At 40.3% G+C, this 24,888-nt stretch overlaps 1 protein-coding gene across 5 annotated transcripts in view; it reads right to left on the bottom strand.

Moving 5' to 3' along the window:
• Positions 1-5,060: 5,060 nt before the first annotated feature.
• The window catches only part of ARHGEF3 (Rho guanine nucleotide exchange factor 3), a 308,227-nt gene continuing 288,399 nt past the window's right edge, over positions 5,061-24,888 (bottom strand). For 2 of the 5 annotated variants that reach the window (XM_065933449.1, XM_065933447.1), the window contains exons 8-13: positions 24,637-24,733; positions 24,399-24,475; positions 19,030-19,287; positions 13,059-13,229; positions 9,659-9,845; positions 5,062-7,397 (exon numbers count right to left, since the gene is read on the bottom strand). In XM_065933449.1, coding sequence (XP_065789521.1) covers positions 7,045-7,397; positions 9,659-9,845; positions 13,059-13,229; positions 19,030-19,287; positions 24,399-24,475; positions 24,637-24,733 — 1,143 coding nt within the window. In that variant the 3' untranslated portion in view covers positions 5,062-7,044. Of the gene's footprint in view, positions 7,398-9,658; positions 9,846-13,058; positions 13,230-19,029; positions 19,288-24,398; positions 24,476-24,636; positions 24,734-24,888 lie in introns of all 5 variants that reach the window. The other 3 variants (XM_065933450.1, XM_065933451.1, XM_065933448.1) reach the window with 2 other exon arrangements.

Raw genomic sequence — 24,888 nt, 5'->3', positions numbered from 1 at the left:
CCTTTTGGATGATTCTCCCGCCCTTGGCTAGCTTCTCACATTTGGGCACTTATTTGTGCACTTCAGCTGAGCTCCTGGGCAGGTGGGGTGGGGATGGAGGGGCGGCGGGCCCTCGTCACAGGTCTCCACGGCGTTCTTTCCACGTAGTGCTCTCCTCTGCTGCCTGAACTCGAGCTGCCGTGGTCTCCCTGACCTCTCAGTCACATCTCTTCCACTCAGGGACTTCACTGGACTAGACGGGCCTCCCTCCCTGCCCTGCTTCCTGACAACCCTCTCAAGGCTGTAAGTTGGAGCAAACGCAGGGCTCACACTCATTCATTCTCTCCTCTCAGGGTCGCTCTCCTTCATCGCCTGGTGCCCACTGTCTTTAAAACCAGAGTTTCACATGTGTTGTCTGTCTTTTTTTTTTTTTTTTGGTTGCTTTAGGTGGAGGGTAAATCTAGTCCTTGTTACTCCATCATGGCTAGAACTTATTAAGACATTTAAATATTAAGAAAAGTCTTTCCTATTTTTCTACTTGTTGCATTTTAAGGGCTCATCATTCTGTAGTGTGGATCCACGCCTCCATCTGGTGCCATATTCTATCAAAATAAATCCTTTAACAGTTTTTGCAGTATAGGCCTGTTGGTAATGAACTCTTTGAGGTTTTTTTTTTTTTTTTTAATGCCTGAAATAAGTTTATTTTGCCTTTCCTTTGAAAGATATTTTCAAGTCTTTTCTCAGAAAATTAGCCATCACAAGAAACGGAAACACGAAATCCATCTAACTCCAAAAGACTACTGTATCCTTGAACCACAACATATGAAAATAGAACGCAGGTGGTGGAATGATTACTGAGACGAAGACGCAGAAAGCATGTGGGTATGTTGTTTATCAGGTCAGGTCCCAGTACCCATCAGAGGCCCAGCAGGCTCAGCAGCATATTCAAATTAGGCTTATTCAAAGAAGGTTTAAAAAGGACTCTATACAAATTGTGGGCAGGACGTAGGGACAAGTCAATATCCTGGGGCTAGTGACAGCGGGAGGTTCTTCTTCTAGGATGGAGGGGTTACTGGGACTCACAGAGAACTGCTTGAGAGGAGCTGTGACTTCATGAGAGAGAGGTAGCCAGCCCAAGGTGAGAAACAGGAGAATAAATACTCCAACCTCACTTATTTCCCTCTCTCTGGTATTATGTAAGGACTTCCCTTTTGGTCAAATAAAACCAGAAGCGACAAGTGAGAGTTCACTGATGGAAGTACATATATACCACAGGCACATAAAATGACGGATAAGCATAGTCATCTTGGAAACATAAGTAAAAAAGAACAATCCCACAAGCTACTATTATCCCCACATAAATGAACAGCGCAAGAAGAAAAATAAAACAAAACTATGATAGCCTGAGAGTTTAGCAAAGATAATGCCTTCACTACATAAGAACAGGGATGCTCTAAGAATAGGAACAATGATTTGGAAAAAAAAAAAAAAAAAAAAACTTCTCCCCAAATTAACAGAAGCATTAGAAAATAAAGGTGAAGAAATTCCCATGAGAAAGAACAAACTATTAGGAAATAAAAGTAGGAATAAAAAAGAATATATAAAAACCAGTCCAGAAGGGAAGAGACCAAATCCAGAGGTTCAACATCTCTCTTACTGGAAAATTTCTGAAAGAGAAAACAGAAAGGACTACACTGATGAAAAAAAACAAAACAAAAAAATATTACAGATTCTGTGGATTGAGAAGACCTCTCTACCCTACCCCCCAAATGTGCAGAGATGAATGAAAAAGATTCCAGCCAAGGCCACAAGGCCACGCTTTTGAGAAATTTCAAAACACCATGTGCAAAATTAAAAATGATTATTAAATAACAACAATGAAAACTACTGGCTCTTAATAGTTTTCAAAGTGATCTCACATACAATGTCTCACTTTTCAAATGGCCTAAGGGCTTATGGTATCTCCATTTCATTAGACATGGGCTGAACAGAATATTGAGGATGCCATTTTTCAAAACTTCACAGGTGAGGTGACACAGTTCATTGACATTTAGGTGTGTTTGTGTGTGAACATGTGGAAGGGGACAAGTTATCTAGAAGGCAGGTCCAGCTTTCTGAACCAGATGATCAGTTCTCAAAGATAGGGTGCCATTTCTCATTCCTCTCAACCCTCCAGGTCAACTGATGAACTGCTGCTTCCTGTGGGCAGATCTATATAGCTGACTGATGTGCAAACGAATCTGGAAGAAGGAAATAAGATGCAGTGAGAACTGACTACTGCTTTGCAAACTTGTTTGCATGAGTATCCTCTAGGTACTTTCAATACAGTTGACTTTTCTCATTGTGTGTTCACATGGGCAAAGTTTCAAACCTTCGTGATCTTCAGATTCTTTCTGGTGAGTTGGGGCTTGAGTTATCCTCTTCAAGTTCCCAATACTGTAATTCTAGAATTCTGTCAATAAATGAGACAAGCATGAATTAAATCAGTCAACCACATCAGTGACAGGTGATGATCAATGGCTTTTTCCACAAAGCCGAGGGGATCCAGGTGAGAACACGCCCAAGTCAAATTGTGTGGTGAGCTGCTCTCTTTATTAAATCTCCAAGGGATCCTTAGGCATCTGGGGAATTAGTTAAAGGTGGGCGTGGACAGAATGTAAATGGGAAGTTGAACAGCTTGTGTACCAACATGGTGGGCTGCCATTTTCTGGAACCACAGAGACTTTGTTAAAACAGGATTGTAGTTAAGAAGAGTTCTGCATGCTCAGCTGCTGCAGATGGTGCTAGCAATGGAAACGAAAGGAGATGGTGGTGGTGACCACTAACCAGAAGCTGAAACCACACTCTAATTTTGCACAAAATTGCTAGGTCTGGCTCTTCTCTTTGCTTATGACTTTCATTTACTCTGAGACAACTATATTTAGCTGTGTGTCCAATAACATCTTGAAAACAGACTGAAGAAAACCATTTAGCCCTCAGTCATTTGTACTAACCCACAAAATGCCAGTACAAATATCTTCTAATAGACTAGTAGAGACATACTCTCTAGTAATAAAGTCAGTACAATCCAGGGAATCAAAAGAGGAGGGAACATCCAAAGTAGCAATGGAGAAGGATGAGGAAGATGAAAAGGAGGGAAGAGTAAGAAAAAAAGGAGTGAGTTTTCACTTGGGAAAAAAATTGGACTTACTTTTATTTATGTGAAAATCTTGAATTATTCTGGGAATTAATAGCATGTTGACAACAATGATGATGGCTTATATAATGATAAGATTAACTACCAGCCTTACTGGGCCAATATGCTACTGAGAATTGACTGTCAAGTACTTAAAACTGCTGAACCTTAAACTAACCATTTTAATTAAAAAAAAAAGTGGACTAAAATTCTAAGAAGAATTTCAAAGTGAAATTTCCCTGCTATTATTTGGCGTCAAGTTCATCAACAGTAACCTATACTAACAGTGATATTCAACACGTCTTCTCTATAACAATCATGACATCCTCTGGCACACAGTACAGATTCAAGATATAGTTGTTAAACATGAATAAATGAGTAAGTGAGTAGAGCCAACGCAGTCCTGAGAAAGAAAAATGGAGCTGGAATAATCAGACTCCCTGACTTCAAGCTACGCTATTAAGCCACAGTGAACAAAACAGTTTGGTTCTGGCACAAAAACAAAAATACAGATCATTAGAACAGGCTAGAAAGCCCAGGAATAAATCCATGCAGTTATGGCCGATAAATCTACAATGCAGGAGGCAAGAGTATACAATAGGCAGTGTCTTCAATAAACAGTGTTGGGAAGACTGGATAGTTACATGTTAAAAAATGAAATTAGAACATTCTTTAACATCACACAGAAAAATAAACTCAAGATGTATTAAAGACTTAAATGAAAGACTGGACACTAAAACTCTTAGGAGGAAAACATGGGTAGAATACTCTTTGCCATAAATTGCAGCAATATCTTTTTTGATCTGTCAGAGTGATGGAAACAAAACCAAAAATAAACAAATTGGACCTAATTAAAAAGCTTTTGCAAAGTAAAGGAAATCATAAACAAAATGAAAAGAGGACTGACAGAATGGGAGAAAATATTTGCAAACAGTGTGACTGCCAAGGGATTAATTCCTTAAAAAGCTCATGCAGCTTAATATATATATAAATATATAAAATCCTCCCCCCTAAAATGGGCAGAAGACCTAAACTGACATTTCACTAAGGACCACATACAGATGGCCAAGAAACATATGAAAAGATGTTCAATGCCACTTATTATTAGAGAGATGCAAATCAAAACTACGAGATATCGCCTCACACCAGTCATGCAAATCAAAACTACGAGATATCGCCTCACACCAGTCAGGGGGGGCTATCATCAAAAAGTCTACATGAGCGGAAAGAATACATGCACCCCTGTGTTCATCGTAGTGCTGTTTACAATAGCCAAGACATGAAGCAACCTAAATGTCCACTGACAGATGAATGATAAAGAACATGCAGTACATATATACAACAGAATATTAGTCATTAAAAAGAATGAAATAATGCCATTTGCGCCAACATGGATGGACCTGGAGATGATCATACTAAGTCAGTCAGAGAAAGACAAATATCATGATATCACTTCTATAAGAAATCTAAAAAAAAAAAGATACAAATGAAATTACTTATAAAACAGAAACAGACTCACAGATGTAGAGGATGAATTTACGGTTACGGGGGTGGGGAAGGGTAGCGGAAGATGGATTTGGAGTTTGGGAATGACAGGTACACACTACTGTCCATCAAACAGATAACCAATAAGCACTTACTGTATTGCACAGGGAACTCTGCTCAATATTCTATAATAATTTAAATGGGAAAAAATCTGAAAAAGAATGGATACAGGTATATATGTATAATGGAATCACTTTGCTATACACTAGGGACTAACACAATGCTGCTAATCAACTACACTCCAAAATTAAATTAAAATAACGAAGAGCAGAGAATCCTTGAGAAAACAGACGTTAGAAATATGAGTTCTACAAGAGCTTTGGTAGATCAAATCAAAGCATTTATTTCAACCTGCACCCTATTGTAATGTGTATTTGGGTACAAGCAGAACTTTTGGAAAGAAGCTCCCAGGAAGACAAATGGAAGTTTGGTATTTGTAGGGCAAACACTATACACCAAGAAAATGACATTTTTAACGTAATTTATTTGAAATGCTTCCAGAAAAGTTTAAGGCCATTATACAAAAACATTCATTTCATGAAAACATTCATTGACTTTCTTCTCATAGGCCAGTCCTTGACAGACCTCTTTTCTCAACATGCTGGCCAAAGTGGCCGATGGCTCCTTCAAAGAATGATTCATTCTTTTCTTCACCATCAAACAACTTTTCTTGCCTTTTCTCTGCTTCTATCTGCAGCAGATTCAGTCAGTCAGTTGGTAAATCAATAACAACTTAAGAAACAAAGCAGTTTTAAATAAACTTGTAATAGAAAAAAAAATTCACCAAGTTTAAAATCTATAAATACAGAAATATGTTTTACAGGGTAAAATTGATGACTTTTTTTTATTTTTGAAAAATAAGTACTATACCTTGTTTTTACATTGATAAATCTCATCACACAGCTTTCTGAATGCACATGATAGATGTACATAATAAAAATGACAACATAGTATTTACTGCTCTCCTTTGTGTAAACTTGAAAGTCACAGATTAAAAAAAAACTTTTTGGCAATAATTTAGAATCATTACTACTAGTGCTGGTGTGGGTACAATTTTGCACAAGTCATCTTTAATATTTACACTCGTGCTGAGCTTTTCTGTGTATTCAGTTAACTTTTTTTCAAAGGTCTGCGGCTCACCCTACATTGTAAATCAAGGCTGGACAAAGAGGTTACTAGTTTGGCCAACTGATGCTGATTGATGACGGAGTTAATTAAGTCAGCCTCTGGAGAATGTAATTATGATTCTGATCCCAGCAAAGAGCCAGTGATGGCAAATGATGACCCGAAAGTGGAGCAGGAAAACCCCAGGCTCTGATCTTTCCCAGAAGGACACTGGACTTTGCTTTTCTTTTTTAATGCTTCCGACACAAGGTCACGATGGAGGACTTCTTCCAAATTCTTCTTCTCACATGTTTATGTAAACAGGGTCACTGATGCAGCCACAGTCTCTCCGTCATCTCTTCATTCATGCTCCAAAATATGAGTGGGCTGAGACAGATGAAACAAAGTGAAGAGGGCCTTTCTGCTGTTCCTGCCAGGTTTTCCCAGGCCTGATGAATTCTGTTCTGATGTTTTAGGCTAGAAATGCCTATCTAAGGCCAGCCAGCATCTATTGGCAGAGACCTCCTGATGCAATATATACTTCAGTTCAAGATTCAGAGCTGACAGCTGCTTTTGTGCTGATCCTTTTAAGGTCAGACTCTTATTTCATGTCCTAGTAAATTATTGCATCAGATTTGTATTGGATGAAATTGCAAGGTCAAGAGAGTGCTTCTTCCTTTGCAAAATTAAACCTTCAGAATCCCCAGGGATGTTTTCCTGCTTTTTGGTTGAATGGTATTGGATCAATTTAACTTGAAACAGTGGTCTTTCCCGGTTTCCTTCAAACACCATCACGATTACACAGGTAACTTCCTCATGCCCTGTTTGCAAGGCCCTTGAAAATTCATGCCTTCAGCTACTCGGTCAAAGAGCTAGAAAAGTACTAGAGAAACGCGGAAGGATCCTTTAAAAGTAATCTACATGAAACAGTAGTTTAGAGGTTGTTTTCTTTCTGTTTTTCAAAATCCAGCAGGACCAGTGAAAATATTGATAACTTGTTCAAGTACATATCCACCCATCCAGACACTTGGGAAAAACAATACAGGCTAACAGTTGCCACAGATTCCAGCTGACACAAATTGGCAGTTACAGTATTAGAGACAAAAAGGTACAGACAGAAGAGACTGGGTCAACACGGTCACAAAAGTACTAAAAAGTGCTTCTCCGAACCGTCCCACATGTGGAACGCCAACACTGTACAGGTAAGACACAGGGCTGCTTCCAGGAAGCACACGCTCCTGTCAGACGTTGCTCTCAACATGCCTGCTGGGCCCACAGGAAGAGTCTGTCTGTTCCATGCGCTCACAGTCGAGGCTGACCTCACTCGTGTCCATGCTGCAGTCCGATTCACTGTCTGATTGGTCCATCTGCTCAAGTTTTGCTTCTCCCCGTGGCTCCCGGCTCCCGGGGGCGGGATCTAGGCATGGTCCCTCGGGGTCAAGGACCCCCGCCCGCCCCGTGGCACACAGAACTGTTTCTTTGGCTTGGCGAATACAGTTGAGCCACTGTTGTTTGTTGAACGTGTCATTGGCTTGTAATGAGTGGGTCTGACTTTGGGATCCATTTTTGAAACTCACTCTGAAGAAGTTTTTAACTAGAAATAAGAAGAACACACAAAAAAGGTCAGTGCACAGGTATTTCCGCAGGCTAGAGATAACCTATGCGGTGACACTAACCCTGTATTCATGGCAGAGATCACTGACTGATTACTAAATGTCCTACTATTTCAGGACATGGCTCGGCTCCACCCTGCAGCCTCCTCAACCAACAGGTGTTGACACAGGTCTGGCGCTCAGGGGCCTTCCAAAGCTATCAAATCAGTACAGAACAACTTGGTCCGGGACTCCGGAGTACTGGATACCAAACCTGGCCGCATATCAGAATCTCCAAACAGCATGGTAAAAATACAGATCCTGGGGTCCTCCCCTTAGAGATTTGGATTCAACAGGTCTGGAATGAGGGGCCTGATAATCTGTCATTTTAACAACTGCCCCAAGCTAAAGCTTTTTCAAGTTTAAGAAGCTCTTTGTAACATCAAACAAGTCCAAGATCCTCCACATGATAGTACCTGTGTGTTTAGTATCTGATGACTGAGAAGACATGTAAAGATAGAATTCTTTTTATTCTTTTTTTGGCTGCACTGGGTCTTCATTGTGGTACACAGGCTTCTCCAGTTGTTATGCATGGGCTCTGGGATGCATGGGCTCAGTAGTTGCAGCACTTGTGGGCTTAGCTGCGATATATGGGATCTCAGTTCCCAGACCAGGGATCGAACCCATGCCCCCTTCACTGGGAACTTGGAGCCTTACCCACAAGACCATCAAGGAAGTCCCAAGATATAGTCAGAACTCTTATAAGTTTGGATTCATTTTAAAATGAAATGACATTCTAATAACTGCCAAAAGGAGCTATGTGCATTTGTTTCTTTAAAATTTTTATTTATTTATGTATATTTTTTTGGCCATGCCATGGCATGTGGCTTGAGGGATCTTAGTTCTCCAACCAGGGGTTGAACCCAGGCCCTTGGCAGTGAAAGCATGTAATCCTAACCACTGGACTGCCAGGGAAATCATGGAGCTATGTGCATTTAAAAAATGATAGTGAACAATATGGAAGACATTTGACTTAACTTAATAACAACATTAACTGGTATTTAATGGGCCCCATGTGTCACATGCATGTGGTTCATGGACGTGTCTGAGCTCAGTCAGTCCCCCTGCATGATCCTTGAGGTCAACAGACTGACTTCAGATAAATTCAAGCTCCATTCTTTTCTGTGGGGCAAATGCCTCGACTCCTCTACATTTTAGTTTATTTGTAAAATGGGGAAAACAAAGAGACTCAACCTTAGATGGTTATTGTGAGGGATAAGCATGATAACATAAGTAAATGCTCCTACATTGCTACTAGAGAAATTTAAGTACTACTCCTGCTACCAGTACCACCACTAGGGCAGAGGGGCTGGTGTGGAGGTAAGAGGCAGCGTATATTAACTACTTGGACAGTATGACACCAATACTAACCCAAGAGGCTCAAATGTTACTTGCTCAAAGAAGACTTCCCTGACCATTTCATCTTAAACAGATCTCCTATTGCTATTTTCTATCCCCTTAATGGGTTTTAGTTGTTTTTTTTTTTAAACACACCCGGAATATTTAGTTATTTCTCATCTGTCTCCCCCATCACAAGGTAAATTCCACAGGACTCCCCCAAAATTGACCTGTGTGGTAGACCAGTGTATACCAGTGCCTGGCACAGTGTTTAACACATAGAAGACCCTAGATAGACACTGCTATCTAAGATTCTCTTTGTTAATTCCTTTGTTTACTAAATCTCAAGTCAGAGAAGCCCATTTGAGTAATTACAGATAAACCCTTGGCCCAGTTGACCATAGCTGTGCCTCTTTAGACACAAGTCAGCTATGTGAACACCCACTGTTAAGCAGCTGCAGTCACATAGGGACAGTCTGGTCTTAAGAGGGCTTTTATCCAGTGGAAGCAGCTGCAGTCACATAGGAACAGTCTGGTCTTAAGAAGGCTTTTATCTAGTGGAAGCAGTCAGAGGAAGGGAGCATAGTGGGCAGCAGTCATGCTGGACAGACAGGTCAACTCCCAGGGTCTCACTGAATCCTGAGAACAATCCTATGAAGTAGGTATGCATGCATCCCCACTTTGCAGATGGGAAACTAAGGCCCCTGGAGGTTGAGTAAGGTTACACAAGCTCTAAGTGATGAAACACAACTGAGACGCAATTTGCCTCCAAGGCCACGGCTCGTCTCTTTCACCAGCCGGCCATTCCCTCCAAACCACCACTACCAAAGACACTCCACAGGTCAAGAGGGACAGCCACCCGTACTTCTCTCATTGTTGCTGAACGCCCCTCGCAGGGAGCCACCCAGCCTCACTTCCCCATCCTGCAGGTCTTCCAGCAGCAGGTCCTTCATGGGGATAGGCTGCCGGTACAGTTGGTAACAGAGCTGCTCATTGTGGGTAACGGCGCGGGTGATAACAAGCACTTCTTGGAAGAGGAAGACATGTAGTTTCTGGAAGAAAAGAACACACAGGATTCCCTTAAGCAATCATCTAAGGAGTTGATAAGTAGACCTCTGGGGATAACAGGTCCCTGGGTACCAGCTTCAAACTGACTTATGAACTTCTCTGGCTCAAATCTACCTCCAGGAGGAGAGCAGTTGGGGGTTGCAGGCGTTTCCAGATGCATCCATTGCCTGCCCTGTAGGAGCACCTCCCTAGCGCCCCAGTGAAGAGGCCTTTCTGCCTACAGACACCTGCAGTCAGGTCTGCCAGCTCCAGGGGTGTTCATTCACAACACATGCAGGCATATGTAGTCTCTAGTACTTTTATTACAGGAACATTAAAAAAGAAAAGAGAGAGAGAAACCCTGTAGAACAAAGGGTGTAATGAAGGGGAAAAAAAAGTCCTTTTCTGGCTTTGGTTTATTATATCCAGTACAATTCTAAGAGATCAAAATGAGTAACAGTCCATAAAAGATGAGACTGGTGTATCTGAGCCTAAATCTTTGCTTCTCAAACCTGTAAAACACTCGTTCATTCCACCACAGAGCTGATTATCAGCTTCACCCAGGCACCCCGGCTCGGAACACTGCCCATTCCCCAGGAAACCAGAGCATGCAGCTGTAGCCACGAAGAAAGATGATCAAAGCACTTGTCCTTCTTGGTAAAGTTCATAAGAACCTCAGTTCTCCGAAGAGGTTGTACTTAAAAGGCTGATGACTGATGTGTGTGTTGTGGGCAAAAAAAGAATCTTGAAAATAAAGGCTTGTCTCAAAACCACATTACAAAAGCAATTTTCCTGAGTGGAGCTGGAGTAAATTGGCTCCATTCAACTCCAAGTGCCAGACTCTTCCCACAGCTTGGAAAAGCTTAGGAGTTGAAGTGAGACGATCCATGACTCTGCAGCTAGGATCTGGTTTTCCAGCGGTAATATTTGGGAATATCAGCCCAAGAGTTTCAAGGAGGAGACCAGAAGAATAGGGCTGAAAATTCAAACTAGAATCTTGACTTGGGGTCAGGGAAGCACTTTCAGTGTTATCAGATAATTTTACATTTGGAAGAAAAGATATTTGTGGGCCATCTACCCCCACCCTGCCACAGACTGATGGATGGACAGATACACACACATATACATCAAAAACTGCAGAAACTGAAGCTCAACCAAATGTTGGCTTGTGGAAACAAAGGATGGTGGTTCTGTATTAGTGTGTATTTGGAGTAGGGGCAGGTCTGAAGACTGAAAAATAGAGAAAAGCACAAAATAACCAAGTTAAGGGCTTTTTTCTTTGGTGGTGGAGGGGAATGGTAGAGAGAATGATAATGGGGGTTGGTGAGGGGAGGTGTTAGTCACTGTTTCATATACTAAAAATAATCAGAGATTTTTTACACTGCTTCTACTTCAATCACTCTTCTAGCCAAGGTAGGAGGTTTGAATATTGATTATCTGGGCAACTTAAAAAAAATATTCCTTGTTTATGAATGTTCACTGAGAGTCCCTCTTCTTAGTTGCAGCTCCTTCCTGCCCTCAAGCTATTGAGAAATTTTTTTCCTGACTCATGACTTTATTCATAATGACTTTTACACCTCTACAGGAAAAAGCAAACAAACAAAAACGAGTGCCCCACTCCAATTAAAATCTTTGTTTTCAAAAATCAATCTGCCTGAAACACGAACTAGGTAGGGGTCATCTTTAATGAGCTAGGCACAGCCAACCAGAGTCTCAGCCCTTGACTGATGGACAGGAGGAAGACAGGCCCCCATTCCATACAGCGATGCTCCTTTCTACTTGTCACAGGGCTTCTGAGGAGCAGTGTTCAAGGAGCTGGAGTACTGGCCATTAGAAGTCTACCAGTGCTTTCCAAAAATCAGCAAAAAGCAGAACGCAGTTGCCTGGCAATCAGTAACCCCCAGTCAAACAGAAACATCTCTTCAAGCAGTGGCCTGTGACAGGTCTCACAACCTTTGTTGCAACATCAACTGGTTAGATCTACAGCAGCACTGATAATGGATGTGATGACATGTCCTCAGTGATTTCAAATACCATTTCCAAGCCTGCTCATAAATGCCACTTTATAGCCCAGGTCAAAAAGGCAGCCTCTGAATCATCAAAGCTTTATTAAGAGCTTTTCCATCAAGTTTTGGCTCTCATTCTAAGGGTTGGCTAGATGCTAAAGATGAAACAAAAGAGAAGTGGAGAGTGTCTCAATGGCTTTCTCAATGCTAAAATATGAACATATGTTATATATAGTACAATTGATATATTATATAAAACATGCTATATAGAAATGTATAAAAATCATAGAAATACTACATATCAGCATTATTTTCTATTGTTACATATTAAAAAAAAGCCTGGTGAGTTGACTCAATTTTGATCTCTCATGTAATTCACATCCATTTTTCCTTTAGGTAAGTATTCATTCATTCATTCACTCACATATTCACCTAACACTACTCAGTGCCTTAGGATATGTCAGGTCCCCATGAAAGGGACTGACAAGGCACAGTCTCCACCCAAAAAGAGCATGATAAAGAGGCAAATACTAACAGATAAATGGAGAATCACAATCTACCGTAGTAAGCCCTCCAGGGGAGATTTGTTCAAGTTGCTATGATAGGAGAGGAGGAACAATTTCAATATCTATAGAAGAATAAAAGCAAGGAAATGGAGTGTTTACAAGTCAGAGCTAAAAAAAGATGCAGAGCTGATGGTGGGTAGGTTGTTATTTAAAACAAAACACAAAAATAAAAAACTGGTCTCAAAATGTCAGTTTGCAGATAGGCACCAACTCGTAAGAAGAATTTCTCATAAAGCTAAATGAATTCAATTAAAGAACTATCTATTTTTCTGAGATCATATACTTTTAACATCCTGTTAAAATCATCTATTACTGGCTGATAGCAAAGTGGGAGGAGATAGTAATTGTTTTGTGTTTGTTTTTGAGGGTCATGACCAGACAACAGAAAAAGCTGGCAACTCTATGATGGCTTCCAAAATTTTTCTGAATATGTACTGGTGATGAAATTTAAAATATATGTATATATAATATATAAAACAAATTTAATAATGCATGATCCTGTGATATAAAAGACCCTAGAGAAAGTCTTTGTCTAAAGAACATGACTCTGCTTAGGGAAGGCACTGTAATAGGAGGCTCAATATCACATGGATGAAGGAGTCAGGGAGGCTCAGGATGAAATCACTGAAGGAGAGTAACTACTCACCACGCCTCGGTTGTTCTTCAGTTCACCATGACAGCACAGCACCTTTGAGCTGTCGATTAGGGAGTCTTTCTGGCCTTCCTCCAAGTAAAGAAGTCGCTCTTTGTAATAGCGGCATTCAGATTCTCCAGTCTTGGTGTTGATTTCGGCCACAATTCCCTGAATGATGTTTATCTGTAAAAACAGAAAGGAAGTATGGGGAAAGTAAGCAAATCATTCACAACAAGGCCCAGGGACTTAACCTTAGAAAGTCGCTAAGATACACTTGGATCTAATTCTGAGATCCCATTATCTAAGCTGCTGCTTTGGGAAAAGGGGGAAAAATGCTTTTAACATACTGTATCTATCTATCCATATACCATCTATATAGATGTACACATATCAGTTCAGTTCAGTTCAGTCGCTCAGTCGTGTCCGACTCTCTGCGACCCCATGAATCGCAGCACGCCAGGCCTCCCTGTCCATCACCAACTCCCGGAGTTTACTCAGACTCATGTCCATCGAGTCGGTTAAATACATACATATATATTCATTTGTACACATGCACACACATCTATATTTGTATTAAATATAAAATGAATGTTGATACAGAATTTTGTCTGAGAGAAAGAAATATGAAACACTACTTTCAATGTGCAGGACTTATAGCTACAAGACTCTGTATCACACATTTCTGTTTGTTTTTTTTTTTTTACTTTTTTTTCCCCCATTTATTTTTATTAGTTGGAGGCTAATTACTTTACAATATTGTAGTGGGTTTTGTCATACATTGACATGAATCAGCCATGGATTTACATGTGCTCCCCATCCCGATCCCCCCTCCCGCCTCCCTCTCCACTCGATTCACACACATTTCTTAACATGTGCTCAACAAGGTAGAAAATGTAGGCATACACGCAAAAAATGCAGCCAAGGAGAGGAAAACAAAGCAGAATGTAACAGTCCAGAAAAGGGATGATCCTTATGGATTTGAAACCCAGTTTCAAGGTCACTCTACATGTATTCAACCTAACCTACAAACAACACATCCAAATGGGGTGTGAATAAATGGTTTGGGTACCATTTAGTGACAAAACATAACTCATGTATGAAGGGCAGAGAGCTAGGAATGGAAAGAAATGGACACTAGGAGTAAGAATGGAGACAATTTGTCTATAAACACTCATGCCCACTCCTACAGCACACTCAAATAAGACAGGGGTAGAGTGATTTCAAAGCAATGGTGGATGCATTATGGTTAAATAAAAAAGGAAGCAAAACAAAACAAGAGAACAACACTGAGACATGGTCAGTGGGCATTTATCCCAATGTGGTGGTATTTTAGCACGTGAATGATACATCTAAAAATTAGAAAATTCTAGAAAGGAGCAAGAAATTAGTTGAGAAAAAAACTCAGAGACACCAATCCAAGGCAAAGGAATGACTTCCTCAGCAGAGACTTCTGTCTCCTAGTAGTGAAAAGACCAACAGTCCCATCTTTCTTGTGGTGGGATTAACAGAATACAACTTAACAGATGAGAAATGTTAGTAAGGCCTCTTCTTGGTTGCACTGATTTAATGGGAAAACAGACCAGTCTTTGAAAAACAAACTTTTAAAAGAGGCCTTTACTCAGCAAAAAGCTACCAGACCTTGTTTAAGTGGCAGTGAATTCTAAGATTGTTAAGTAATTATTTTTCACGTGCCTTAGGCCAAAGACACTGGATTAAAAACTTCTACCCAATTATAGCTTTGGCACTTCCATGCAGTTCAACAGAAGATCTTTTAACTTTGAGCTGATGTCTAGTGACGGCCTCCTAAGGACAGAGGCATAACCTCTCCACGCTTTATAGCTACTAACAGTTTCAAAGATCATTTATTTATTCTTTTCTCTGTTTTCTGAATGAGTGTAGTACTACTTGATAATTTTAAACAAAACACATTATTTTTAAAAGTACAGGTTCTTTACGTCATATAAAGAATTAAAAAAAAAATTTTTTTTTGGTCTTTGATGTCAACCTAAGGTTAAGTACAAGTCCTGTGAAATTCATCTGAGTTTCAGTAAAACAAAACAAGTAATAAATGGTACACTTTGGTACCCAAACTTTCTCCTTGTTTCTCCCCTCCTTGGTTTTCAAAGATGACTGATTATTTGTTGCTTTCAAAAACAAAAAAGAAATTTCACAAAATACACTGAAGCTATGAGTCATCTTGCAAATTAATTCAATTAATGCTTGTTGAGCATCTATTCAGTGTCTGACTAGGTGGTGGCATTCAAGGAAACAAGATGGGGTCCCTACCCTCAAGAAGCTGAAAATACGTGGACAGTATCTGAATAATTGCTCTATGTCTAGCTTATTTTTCTACTTTATTACATTTTTAATGTGAATTGAAACTCATACTTTTCCCTTGTTTTTAAAGACTGAGCATTAAGTGCTGTGGCTCATCTTATCAGACATTACTAGGTGTACCTGGGCAGCTGGAATTAATCAGTATTTGAGTTAATTTTCTGAATTTCCTGCAAGAATTCAGGAAACCAGAAGAGGATGTACTATAGGCATAAAGCTACATTCATTTCCTAATTTAACTCAGGAACTGAACAGCTGGCATATCACATGAAGATTAATAAACTCAAAAGCCACAGTGCTTCCTTAGGCAGCTATGACTATTCTCAAATGCTGCTTCTTTCTCTGGTGTTTGAAAAAAAATAAAAAGAGACAAAAGCATGGAAACATTTGGTGCTATTCCATATTCTGTATCTGTATTTATTGTAGTGACTCTGGGTCTGCTTTCATTTATTGAAAATACTGCTTTTGTATTTATATTCAGTTGTATACATAACTAATATACCTGCATGCCATGTCTAATCTCTCTGTACCAGTTCTCGAGAGGAATCTATTTTGCAGAATTGCAGCAAGGAATAAAGTTACACATAGGATATTACCAATAACAAACAGTCATGGTAGTTGTGCATTTAAACTAAATTTATCGTTGCATTTCTCATTTGGGTTCACGCTGAAGGGCAGGGGCTGGTAAAGTGACATGATGAAAGATATCCGTAACAGAATAAGGATTAAACCCCCACATGCTGGAACTGTCATCCTCAGTGTAGACTCTGAAAGCCCTGTCTGTCTGGCCCCTTGTGTGGTAATATCATCTACTTGCTGGCTCCTGACATGGACCAAGAAGAACAGGCTTCACCTGCTCTTGTTGCATCAGAAGAAAAAAAAAAAGGACTGCTCTTTCCATTGATTTCAGTGATTTTTTTTGGGGGGGTTGGGTGGGGAATTGGAGCAGTGACAGGCAGAAGAAAGAGATGGTTTGCAGGATAATTTTCTGACTGAAACAATCCTTAGAATACAAAACATTAAACAATCAGATCTGGAATATACAAGTATCCAAAGTCTTATTTTAAGATGTTCTCTTTGGGGGGAAATTTCTATCAACCTTTCAAAGCACTATTAAGCAATTCTAATACAGATGTGGTAGTTTACACACTACATTAAAAAACAAGATCTTTCTTTGGATCTAGTCATAAGACTGAATGCTTGGTGTAGAAGCAATTTATTTAGAGTTCCCTGATTTTTTCCTTCTCATAGGAGGAAAATTTATTCAGGGAACATATTAGTCAAGCTATGATGGTAGTGTGGATTTTACGGTTATCAAACATTCACGATGCACTCACGAGTACAGGGCGAAACATTTCTGTTCATCCAGGCTAATGCCACAAGGATATTGTAGAGAAGAGGAAAAAAAAATTGCTGTGCCTATACAGTGTAAATGAACATTCAGAAGACTTGCTTTGCAGACATTTTCAAATGCAGGTATACCATGCTTCAGATGTAAATTTGCCTGAAGAACTTGGCAAATTAGCCTGAAGAATTTTATGCACTAAGGAGACTGGTGTATTGCAAACAGTCATATTCTTATCTGTTTTTAAGTTCGAACTTTAGCTTCCTGGTTTCTTCTTTTTCTTGTTTTTAAACAAAGCATTATTCTTTCATGCTGCGCTTTAAAAAGAAGAAATCTTTACTGGAAAACTCAGGGAAGGCTTGTGTTCTTCACAAAAGTAATTATTTAGACTAGGTCGAGTTCCCTGTTGTTCTCATTCTTACAGACCACACACTTGCTGGGATGAAATATGGAGAGGAGGCCACGGTATTGCTCTTCCGAGTAATAAAACCAGACATGAAGAAGTGAGCCGGGCCTCATCTCTGTTGCCTGCATTCCCTGCTGTGCTGGACTGGGAGCCTGGTCTGTATGCTGGGCCTGCCAGACACCTCAAACACCCTGTGAATCAGGAGTCTTTCCTGTTCTTCTCTGTCCCTACACGGACAACTGGCCCAGCTCTGGATTGGTGAGGCCCTCCATAAAGCCTGATGGCCAGACAGATTTCTGTAGTTTCAGAGGCAACAGGGGCTTAAAAGACTAGCCAGGCTTTCAGCTCTGTGGCAGAGGAGCATGAAGAAGTGGAGAAGTCATAAGACTGGCAGTCTACACTCACGAGGTTTGGATATCAACTCCATTACTTGTTGGCCCAGACTTGGGCGGATTATTTAACGCCCCCACGCCTTATCTGGAAAAGGAGAATGGCCCTAACATGAACAGCTTTCTCACAGGTTAGTATGAGGGTTAAGTGAGATACATAACCCATCAGACAATCACATAAAGCTGATTTACTAGGTATTCAACACATGTCAGCAGGTGTTATTGTTATTATTGTTGTTGCTGTTACTATTTACTACTGTTGTTGTTACTAATTACTATTGAGTTGGCCGAAAAGTTCATTTAGGTTTTTCCCATACCATCTTACAGAAAACTCTTTGGCCAACCCGATGTTATTAAGCCCCTCTCTGGGAAGAGATAGGCAGTTTGCTCCACAGACTCAAGGCTTCAGATTGATTTTCCAATCACCTCTGTTCATCAGCTTGTTACTGTCCCGGATCCAGTCAGGGAATGAACCATTAGAACCGGTCTGTCTCTTAGCCTGCATCCTCACTGCTAACTCCCTGAGCAGGTTTCCGAGGCTATGCCTCTGGACCACGGCAACATCCCCCCACGTGCTTCCCTGTCCCTAGTCTCCGCTGTCCCCTGTGCTACAGAGGCGGCGTTACACGTCCAAGATCTCACAGCTTGCCAGTGACGGTGCTGGAATTTGAACCTGAATCTAGGCTACTTAAGAAACAAAAGCACAAGAAAGGAAAGGGTCTCAAGTTGATATTTACAACTGTATACCCAATGCGAACCACCACCCTCAGTCCCTTCTCTTGCTGTTTTCTGACTATTATAAACCCCAGGCAAACTGATGAACGGCACTCGCTGGCATGATGTACCCTGTCACTTCTCTACACCTCTGCCCTGGCTGTTTGCGCCTCTGGCCTGTCATCTCCTCTGCCCTGTCCTGCAGAGCACCGCAACCAGAACTGAGCTCTCTGGGCAGAATGTCAGAGGTCACTACATCCCATGATATGGATCCAATTTTTCCTGGTCTTACACTGCTGCTAGGGAAGAATCCATATTTTCCAAACCACCCAACCCCATACCCAGTACAGTCGCTGGTGAATAGATTTGACTAGGCTCCATGCGTCAATCTGGGGCCAAGGACAATTGGGTTTCAAGTGGGTGCTGACTTCACAAATGGGCTTCAGTAAAAAGGCAAAAGGCAACTTCCATTTGCTAACTAAACAAAGCTATTCAATTTAAAATCTCTACAGAGATCTTACCCTAATAATAAGGAATTGCAACAAACAGATTACAAAGTCACCTATTCAGAATCAAGAAAGTTTAGAGTCAAAGGGACTTTAGAGTGCATTTCATGTAAATACTGGATTTCACAGATTAGGAATAGCACTGATTCACTAAATCAAAACATGGTTGATGTTAGAGTCAAGCCCTGAACCCACGATTCCTGTGTCCTGGTACCCAGGGACCCTTCATTCACACATTTACCCAATCTTCCAGCCACTGGGGAAATACCAAGGAGAGAAAGAAACTCACAGCTTCTTCCAGGTGCTGCTGATCTGGATTATCATTTGGTGTGTGCCTCAAGATTTCTCGAAGAAGCAGAGGGTATTTCACCAGACGGCTTCTTGGAATATCCAGGAAATTCCAGAGATCTAGTTTTCGGCTAAAGGGGGATTCTAAACATCGCTGCAGGAAATCTTGGACCCGGTGATCTTGTTTTTTGTGGTCCAGCAGAGCTTTGGCAGCTACTTGATTGCTGCAGTAGCTGTCGTAGGAGCTGAGACAAGGTAGCTAAGAAAGGAACATGAAAAGAGGGGTGCAGCATTAGAATAAGTATGCTCTGAAGCTACACGCTGACATCACTCACTGGGACTGAACAAAGCCTAACTGGTCTCCAGGCCTGCCCAACATCTCTTTGTTTGCATGGCTGGAGGAGACACACACAGAATCTTCAAAATGGCTGGCAACAGACAGATAGCTCTTTAGGTTCCCGCTCCCTTGCACAGTTATTTTCTTAGTGGCATGTTTACTTTCTTGATTATTAAGACCTCAATAATTTGTTTGCATTTCTGTCAATCTAAGCTAGACTCAAAAGAGCTGGAATTACTGTATATGCGCACAATTCAGAATTTTCCTCAACGGGGATTACTGCATATGCATACAGAATTGTCTTAAACTTTCAAAAGTATCTGGTGAGAGGAAAAAAAAAATTTTAATGAGGGTTCTTTTAAAATTATTAATAAGAAACTAATCTAGAAGAGTTGGTGGCACAAAAGGAAAGGAGTCAGACCCAACAGCCCAGACCTTTGCATGGCCCAGACAAGCACCTCTACCTACACTGGTTTTAAAGTTCTTGATTCCAAGGCAGACCAATTATAAAGAAATCCAAGAAGTTAAAACAAACGTATAATGAGTAAAAAATGAGATGCAGAAATCATTTACAAATGTCTTTTAAATTAGTTCTGACAGGCCAGAATATACCTTATGGTTAATATCACAATTCCATGCAAAGAATTTTGTTGTTGTTGTTTAGTCACTAAATCCTGGCTGATTCTTTTGTGATCCTGTGGCCCGTAGTCTGCCAGGCTCCTCTGTCCATGGGATGTTTCAGGCAAGAATACTGGAGGGCCAACATTGCCATTTCCTTCTCCAGGGCTCTCTACCCCTCCTCCCACCTGGGGATTGAACCTGCATCACCTGCATTGGCAGGTAGTTGCTTTAGCACTGAGCCACCAAGGAAGCCCTCTGCGAGGAATAAATTTTAAGATGCTGGAACACTTTTGAGTCCACCATCTCCCTTCCAGCTAAATACTAATTTTCCTGACATATCCCATTAGTCACAAGGTGCAAACACAAGGTCAAAGACTCAGTGAAAGGGCTGCTCATCTCCCCTTTCCACTCCTCCCTGTGATGGCACCCTCATGTACAAGCTGTCAGCTTCCAGAAGGTCATCAGAGGCAATAAAATGCAGCCGATGGTCCTGCAGTGTTTGCTTCCCTCCCTGGACTAGGAAGTCTCATCTACCACAACGCCTGTTCTGTAGAATGATTCAGTGTGAGACGGTGGCAAGAGGGTCTCTCGTTTTTGCATCCTCAGTGCTGCGCACTAGGCCCAGTATACAGCAGACAAAGTTCATATTTTGAATGAACTAATAAATTAACGTTTAATGGATTACTGGATTAGATAATATTTGATGGTTTGTGAACTCAGTTTGAAAATAAGTTGCAGCGGCATCTGAACAATGGGTCAAAGTTTAACTGTTCTGCTGCTGCTTTTACACCTTTTATCGAAATTATTTTCTCAGTGATTGACATCAGACGAGATACCATGGAAGTCAAGTTTAAGAAGTTCACTGTTGAGTTTAACATTCCTTGGAAATGTCTACTTTCTTTACATGTTATTAAAAATCTCTATTTGTATTAAAAAGAATTACAGAAATTCCTTTCTCAATGTTATATTTGGAAGTAATGACAATTGGTGCCTATACACATGCACACATACACAAACATCCTAGATGCATAATGTTTAAAAAGTTCACTGTTGAGTTTAACATTTCTCAGTAACATTTACATGTACCTTCCTTACATGTAATGAAAACAAAAACAAAAAAACCCTCTCTATTTGAATTTAAAAGGGCTACAGAAATTCTTTTCTCTATGTTGTGTTTGAAACTAATAACAATTAGAACTTACACACACACAGACACACCCCACATGTTGCACTGTGGCTTGTAACTCAGATCTTCAGAGTTAATTAGACATTCAGGCCCTCTTAATTTCATTTCCACTTCCTTGCCTTTTCAAAAGACTTGGAAATGCCCAATGTTTTCATTATGGAGAAACAAATCAGTAGTAACCATCAGATGTACTCTAGCTAAGAACCCCGACCACGCTGTCGCTTGCTGTCCAATGGGCCATTACTCTCTCTGATCATGCCGCCCCTGCTGCCATGGAAACCAAATCTGGCTCTGGTCCTGTGTTCACACCTGACAGGGTCCTCATTTCCTGAGCATAACCTGAAAAACTATCTGGTTCAGCTCACTGGCTAGAAAAAGCCACAAGTGATCTATAACCAGATAGGGAATGAAGAATACACATATCTTGGTTTCCAAATACAGTGCAATAACTCTAGAACAGGGAGAATCACGTTGAAAGCCTAATTGAGTTTACTAGTCAGGGGACCCTTCAGAAGCCTTTCACTTACAAAATGCATATACTAATATCCTCTTTTAGTGAGATGTTGAGATACAGCAGATAAAAAGCATTAACAGGAGGTTGGTTCCCAGTTAAAAATTGGTAGCTACCAGCTATTACTATTTACTCCAAAAATATTTTTATTGAAGAAATTGTGGTTTAGAGAAGCAAAACTACTTGCTTAGCTGGAGACAAAACCAGTCTGAAGCGTGTTTGTCCTTCTCACAACCTCTAAGAGTTCTGAAGTACTCCCAATCTTTTAGACTATCAAGAATTTATAAGGGAAATGCATTTTTTTTTTTTAAAGAAATTCTTTCTACCTTCCTAACATTATGAAAAGTGATAGAACAAAGTTGGTTTTTTTTTTTTTTCTTCCATGTACCCTGACTCTCTCTTTGGAATGAAAATTTAATTAGAACTCAAATTAACATGAGAACTTGCTGCTCTGTAGCGCTGATAAATTATTTTATTACTGAAAAAATGTTAGCATGAAGATGTAATTTGGGAAGTTGTTTCTTTATGAGAAAGGGAGGCTTATGAGAACAGACCAGCCCGTGGTTACTGATCTCCAGTAATGAAGGTGGTTCCCTGAAAAAACCCACCACTCTCTTTAAGGTCTTCAAAGTAAAAGCAATTGATTCATTCCAAGGTCAAAAGGACTGGTCAGGGCAATCTCACTTGGGAGGCTTACTTGTTTAAAAGAGCTTTCTTGCCCACTTTTTTCCTTTGGGGGGAAATAAATCAATTTTTCATGGGTGGGATGGGCTTTGACTTTTCTCATTCAAAGTCTACTAAGATGTTTATTTTGTTCTGTTAAAAAGACCAGAACTCAAACAGATGTACCCCTTGGTTTACAATTCCCACTCGCACGGACACATCTGCAGTGAAGAGAGGGAAAACATTTAACAGCTCATCAGGCCTGATAAATAAGGACCATTTCCCATGAGATCTGGCAACAATGGGCCAATTGTGTAATTTTAGGCTGCTCTTCAAGCTGCAAGTTCCCATTTGATGTCTAAGTGTCCAGACAGCAATGGAGTGGCATGGTCAGATGTCTTTGGTGTATGTACAGAAAAGGACTACAAAACCTACCCGCAAATCAAACCAATTTCCTAACAAAAGTGCATTTATTTCAGAAAAAGAAAAGTAACAAGGCAAACTGCATTCATTTTTGCTTCTTGCATGAACAGACAATTTGTACATGATGTCTAAGGAAACCTTATAGTTCTACACTGCCATCTCATCAAAAACAGAGGCGTCATCGTGTCATTCCGAAGTTGTTCCTTCTCCCACCAAAGCAGTCCACAGACTGAAGAAGTTTAAGAAACAGTAAGGCAGACTCTCTCATCTCATTACATCTCCTCTGTCTCCAGCTGGCTGACTCTCTTTAGAGAAATTTCTTTGTGGGCTAACGAAGTTAAGACATCTACCAGGGCTCATAATAAAATGAAAGTAAAAAAAAAAAAAAATAAGATGAATGATCTCTCTTGAAATATTAAGGCACATTTTCTAAATTATTCATCTTAGAACATTACTTGACTTTCAGATACCCTTGGGATATTTCAGCCTCAGTGCTAAAACTCACTCCTGGACTAAGCTAAGTCATGAAACCGTCAAATTTCTTGATCAAGGCAGTAATGGAGAAGCATTAAGGTAAGAAGAGAGATCAATAGCAAAGCTTACTTGCTGGAAGGTATAGGAAGGCTAAAATACAAATAAAGTGTACCTGGATAAACAGAACTCACATGGTAACAGGATTTATAATCTTCACACACTCTCCAAAGAGTGGAATGACTCTAGCTCTGCTACTGTGGCACTTCCTGCCTATTCTTCTGGAACACTGTGGATCAGAGGGACCTAATACTGCCTGGAAGAAGTCTTCAAAGTAATCTACTTTCATCATCTGCTTCAAAACAAATGAAAAACACCTGGAGCAGGGGTGGACCACTCAAGGACTTACAGAGGGAAATAGAAATGCCTAATAGGGAGCAGTGGGGCCTGTGGCAAAACAGAAAGTGCATACCTTGTCTAAAATAAACTACAACTGAACAATCACTGTGTGTGCTTGGTAAAACACCAACTCAGCCCCAGAACCAAAAACCTATCGACACCATAATCTAAAGTCACAACTAATTTCTTCAATTATGAAAGGGTACGGGTTATGTTGGGATACAGATCAGAATAATACCCAGCTCTCGTAAGAAGTTACATAGGATCAGATATATGCTAAACATTAACAGTATTTAGTTATTACTGTTTATGAAATGACATTTGACCATAAGAAATTGTTTTTGTGTGTGTAGCATGAATAAAGCTTTCTTAGTGATGGACAGGAAGCTGTCCTTAAATTTTCACTAGAATAAGAGAGTTAATAGTTATAGTTGTAATTGGCCTGATGTGAATATTAATTAGCTTTACTTAATTTGATGTGAAACTAGCAACAATTTCATGTGGGTCTTTACTCCTTTTATTGCACAAAGGCCATGTTATCTTTAAATGCAGTTCATTTATAATAAGAAAAAAATTGTTTCCATGCTCTGAGACAATAAAGGCTAATAAATATAATGATAAATTATACCAGAAACTTGCTATTTTAATTTTTTCTGATGTGAAACCAAAAGTTTGCCTATAAAAAAAGCTCAGCTAAAATGAAACTCCATTGACATTACTGAAAATCATCTTCAGTCCAAGCCAGAGAACTTTTCTTACCCAGCCCACGAGGATGGGACCAACGTGCTCAGTCGAGCCATCGGGCTTGCGGACATCTCGAAGCTGACTAAGGAGGTCTGGTGAGAAAACAAAGAGAGTCCTTATTTTGTTAGGCACTCAAAATACGAACAGGGCTGGGAAAGTCTGGGTTACTCACGTTATTACATAACGGTGACTTGTTATAAGACAACTCAGTTAATGCTACAAGTCACGACTCATCCTGGGAACAAAATTATACCTTCATGGAGAGGAATCAAGGAGTCCAGTGTTCCAAAAATTTGATTCAACTCCTGTTCTGTCATTATGGAGAGTTTCAGCATGGGGTCGTGATAGGCCTGCACAAGAAGGGCAAGAGATGGAAGCACGCATTTACAATCAGAGGAAGCAAGCTGTTAATGTAAATGGCTTCTGAGAGGCCCTACACAGTAACAGAGTATTTGGCTTTCCCCAGTGACTTCTCCCATAATGCTGCACAAATAGCAGATGGGTG

Source organism: Muntiacus reevesi, chromosome 4 (assembly GCF_963930625.1).
Source record: "Muntiacus reevesi chromosome 4, mMunRee1.1, whole genome shotgun sequence".
In the NCBI taxonomy this organism is placed as follows: Eukaryota; Metazoa; Chordata; class Mammalia; order Artiodactyla; family Cervidae; genus Muntiacus; species Muntiacus reevesi.
The sequence above is the reverse complement of the archived record's forward strand: the minus strand, read 5'-3'. Positions and strand labels throughout refer to the sequence as shown.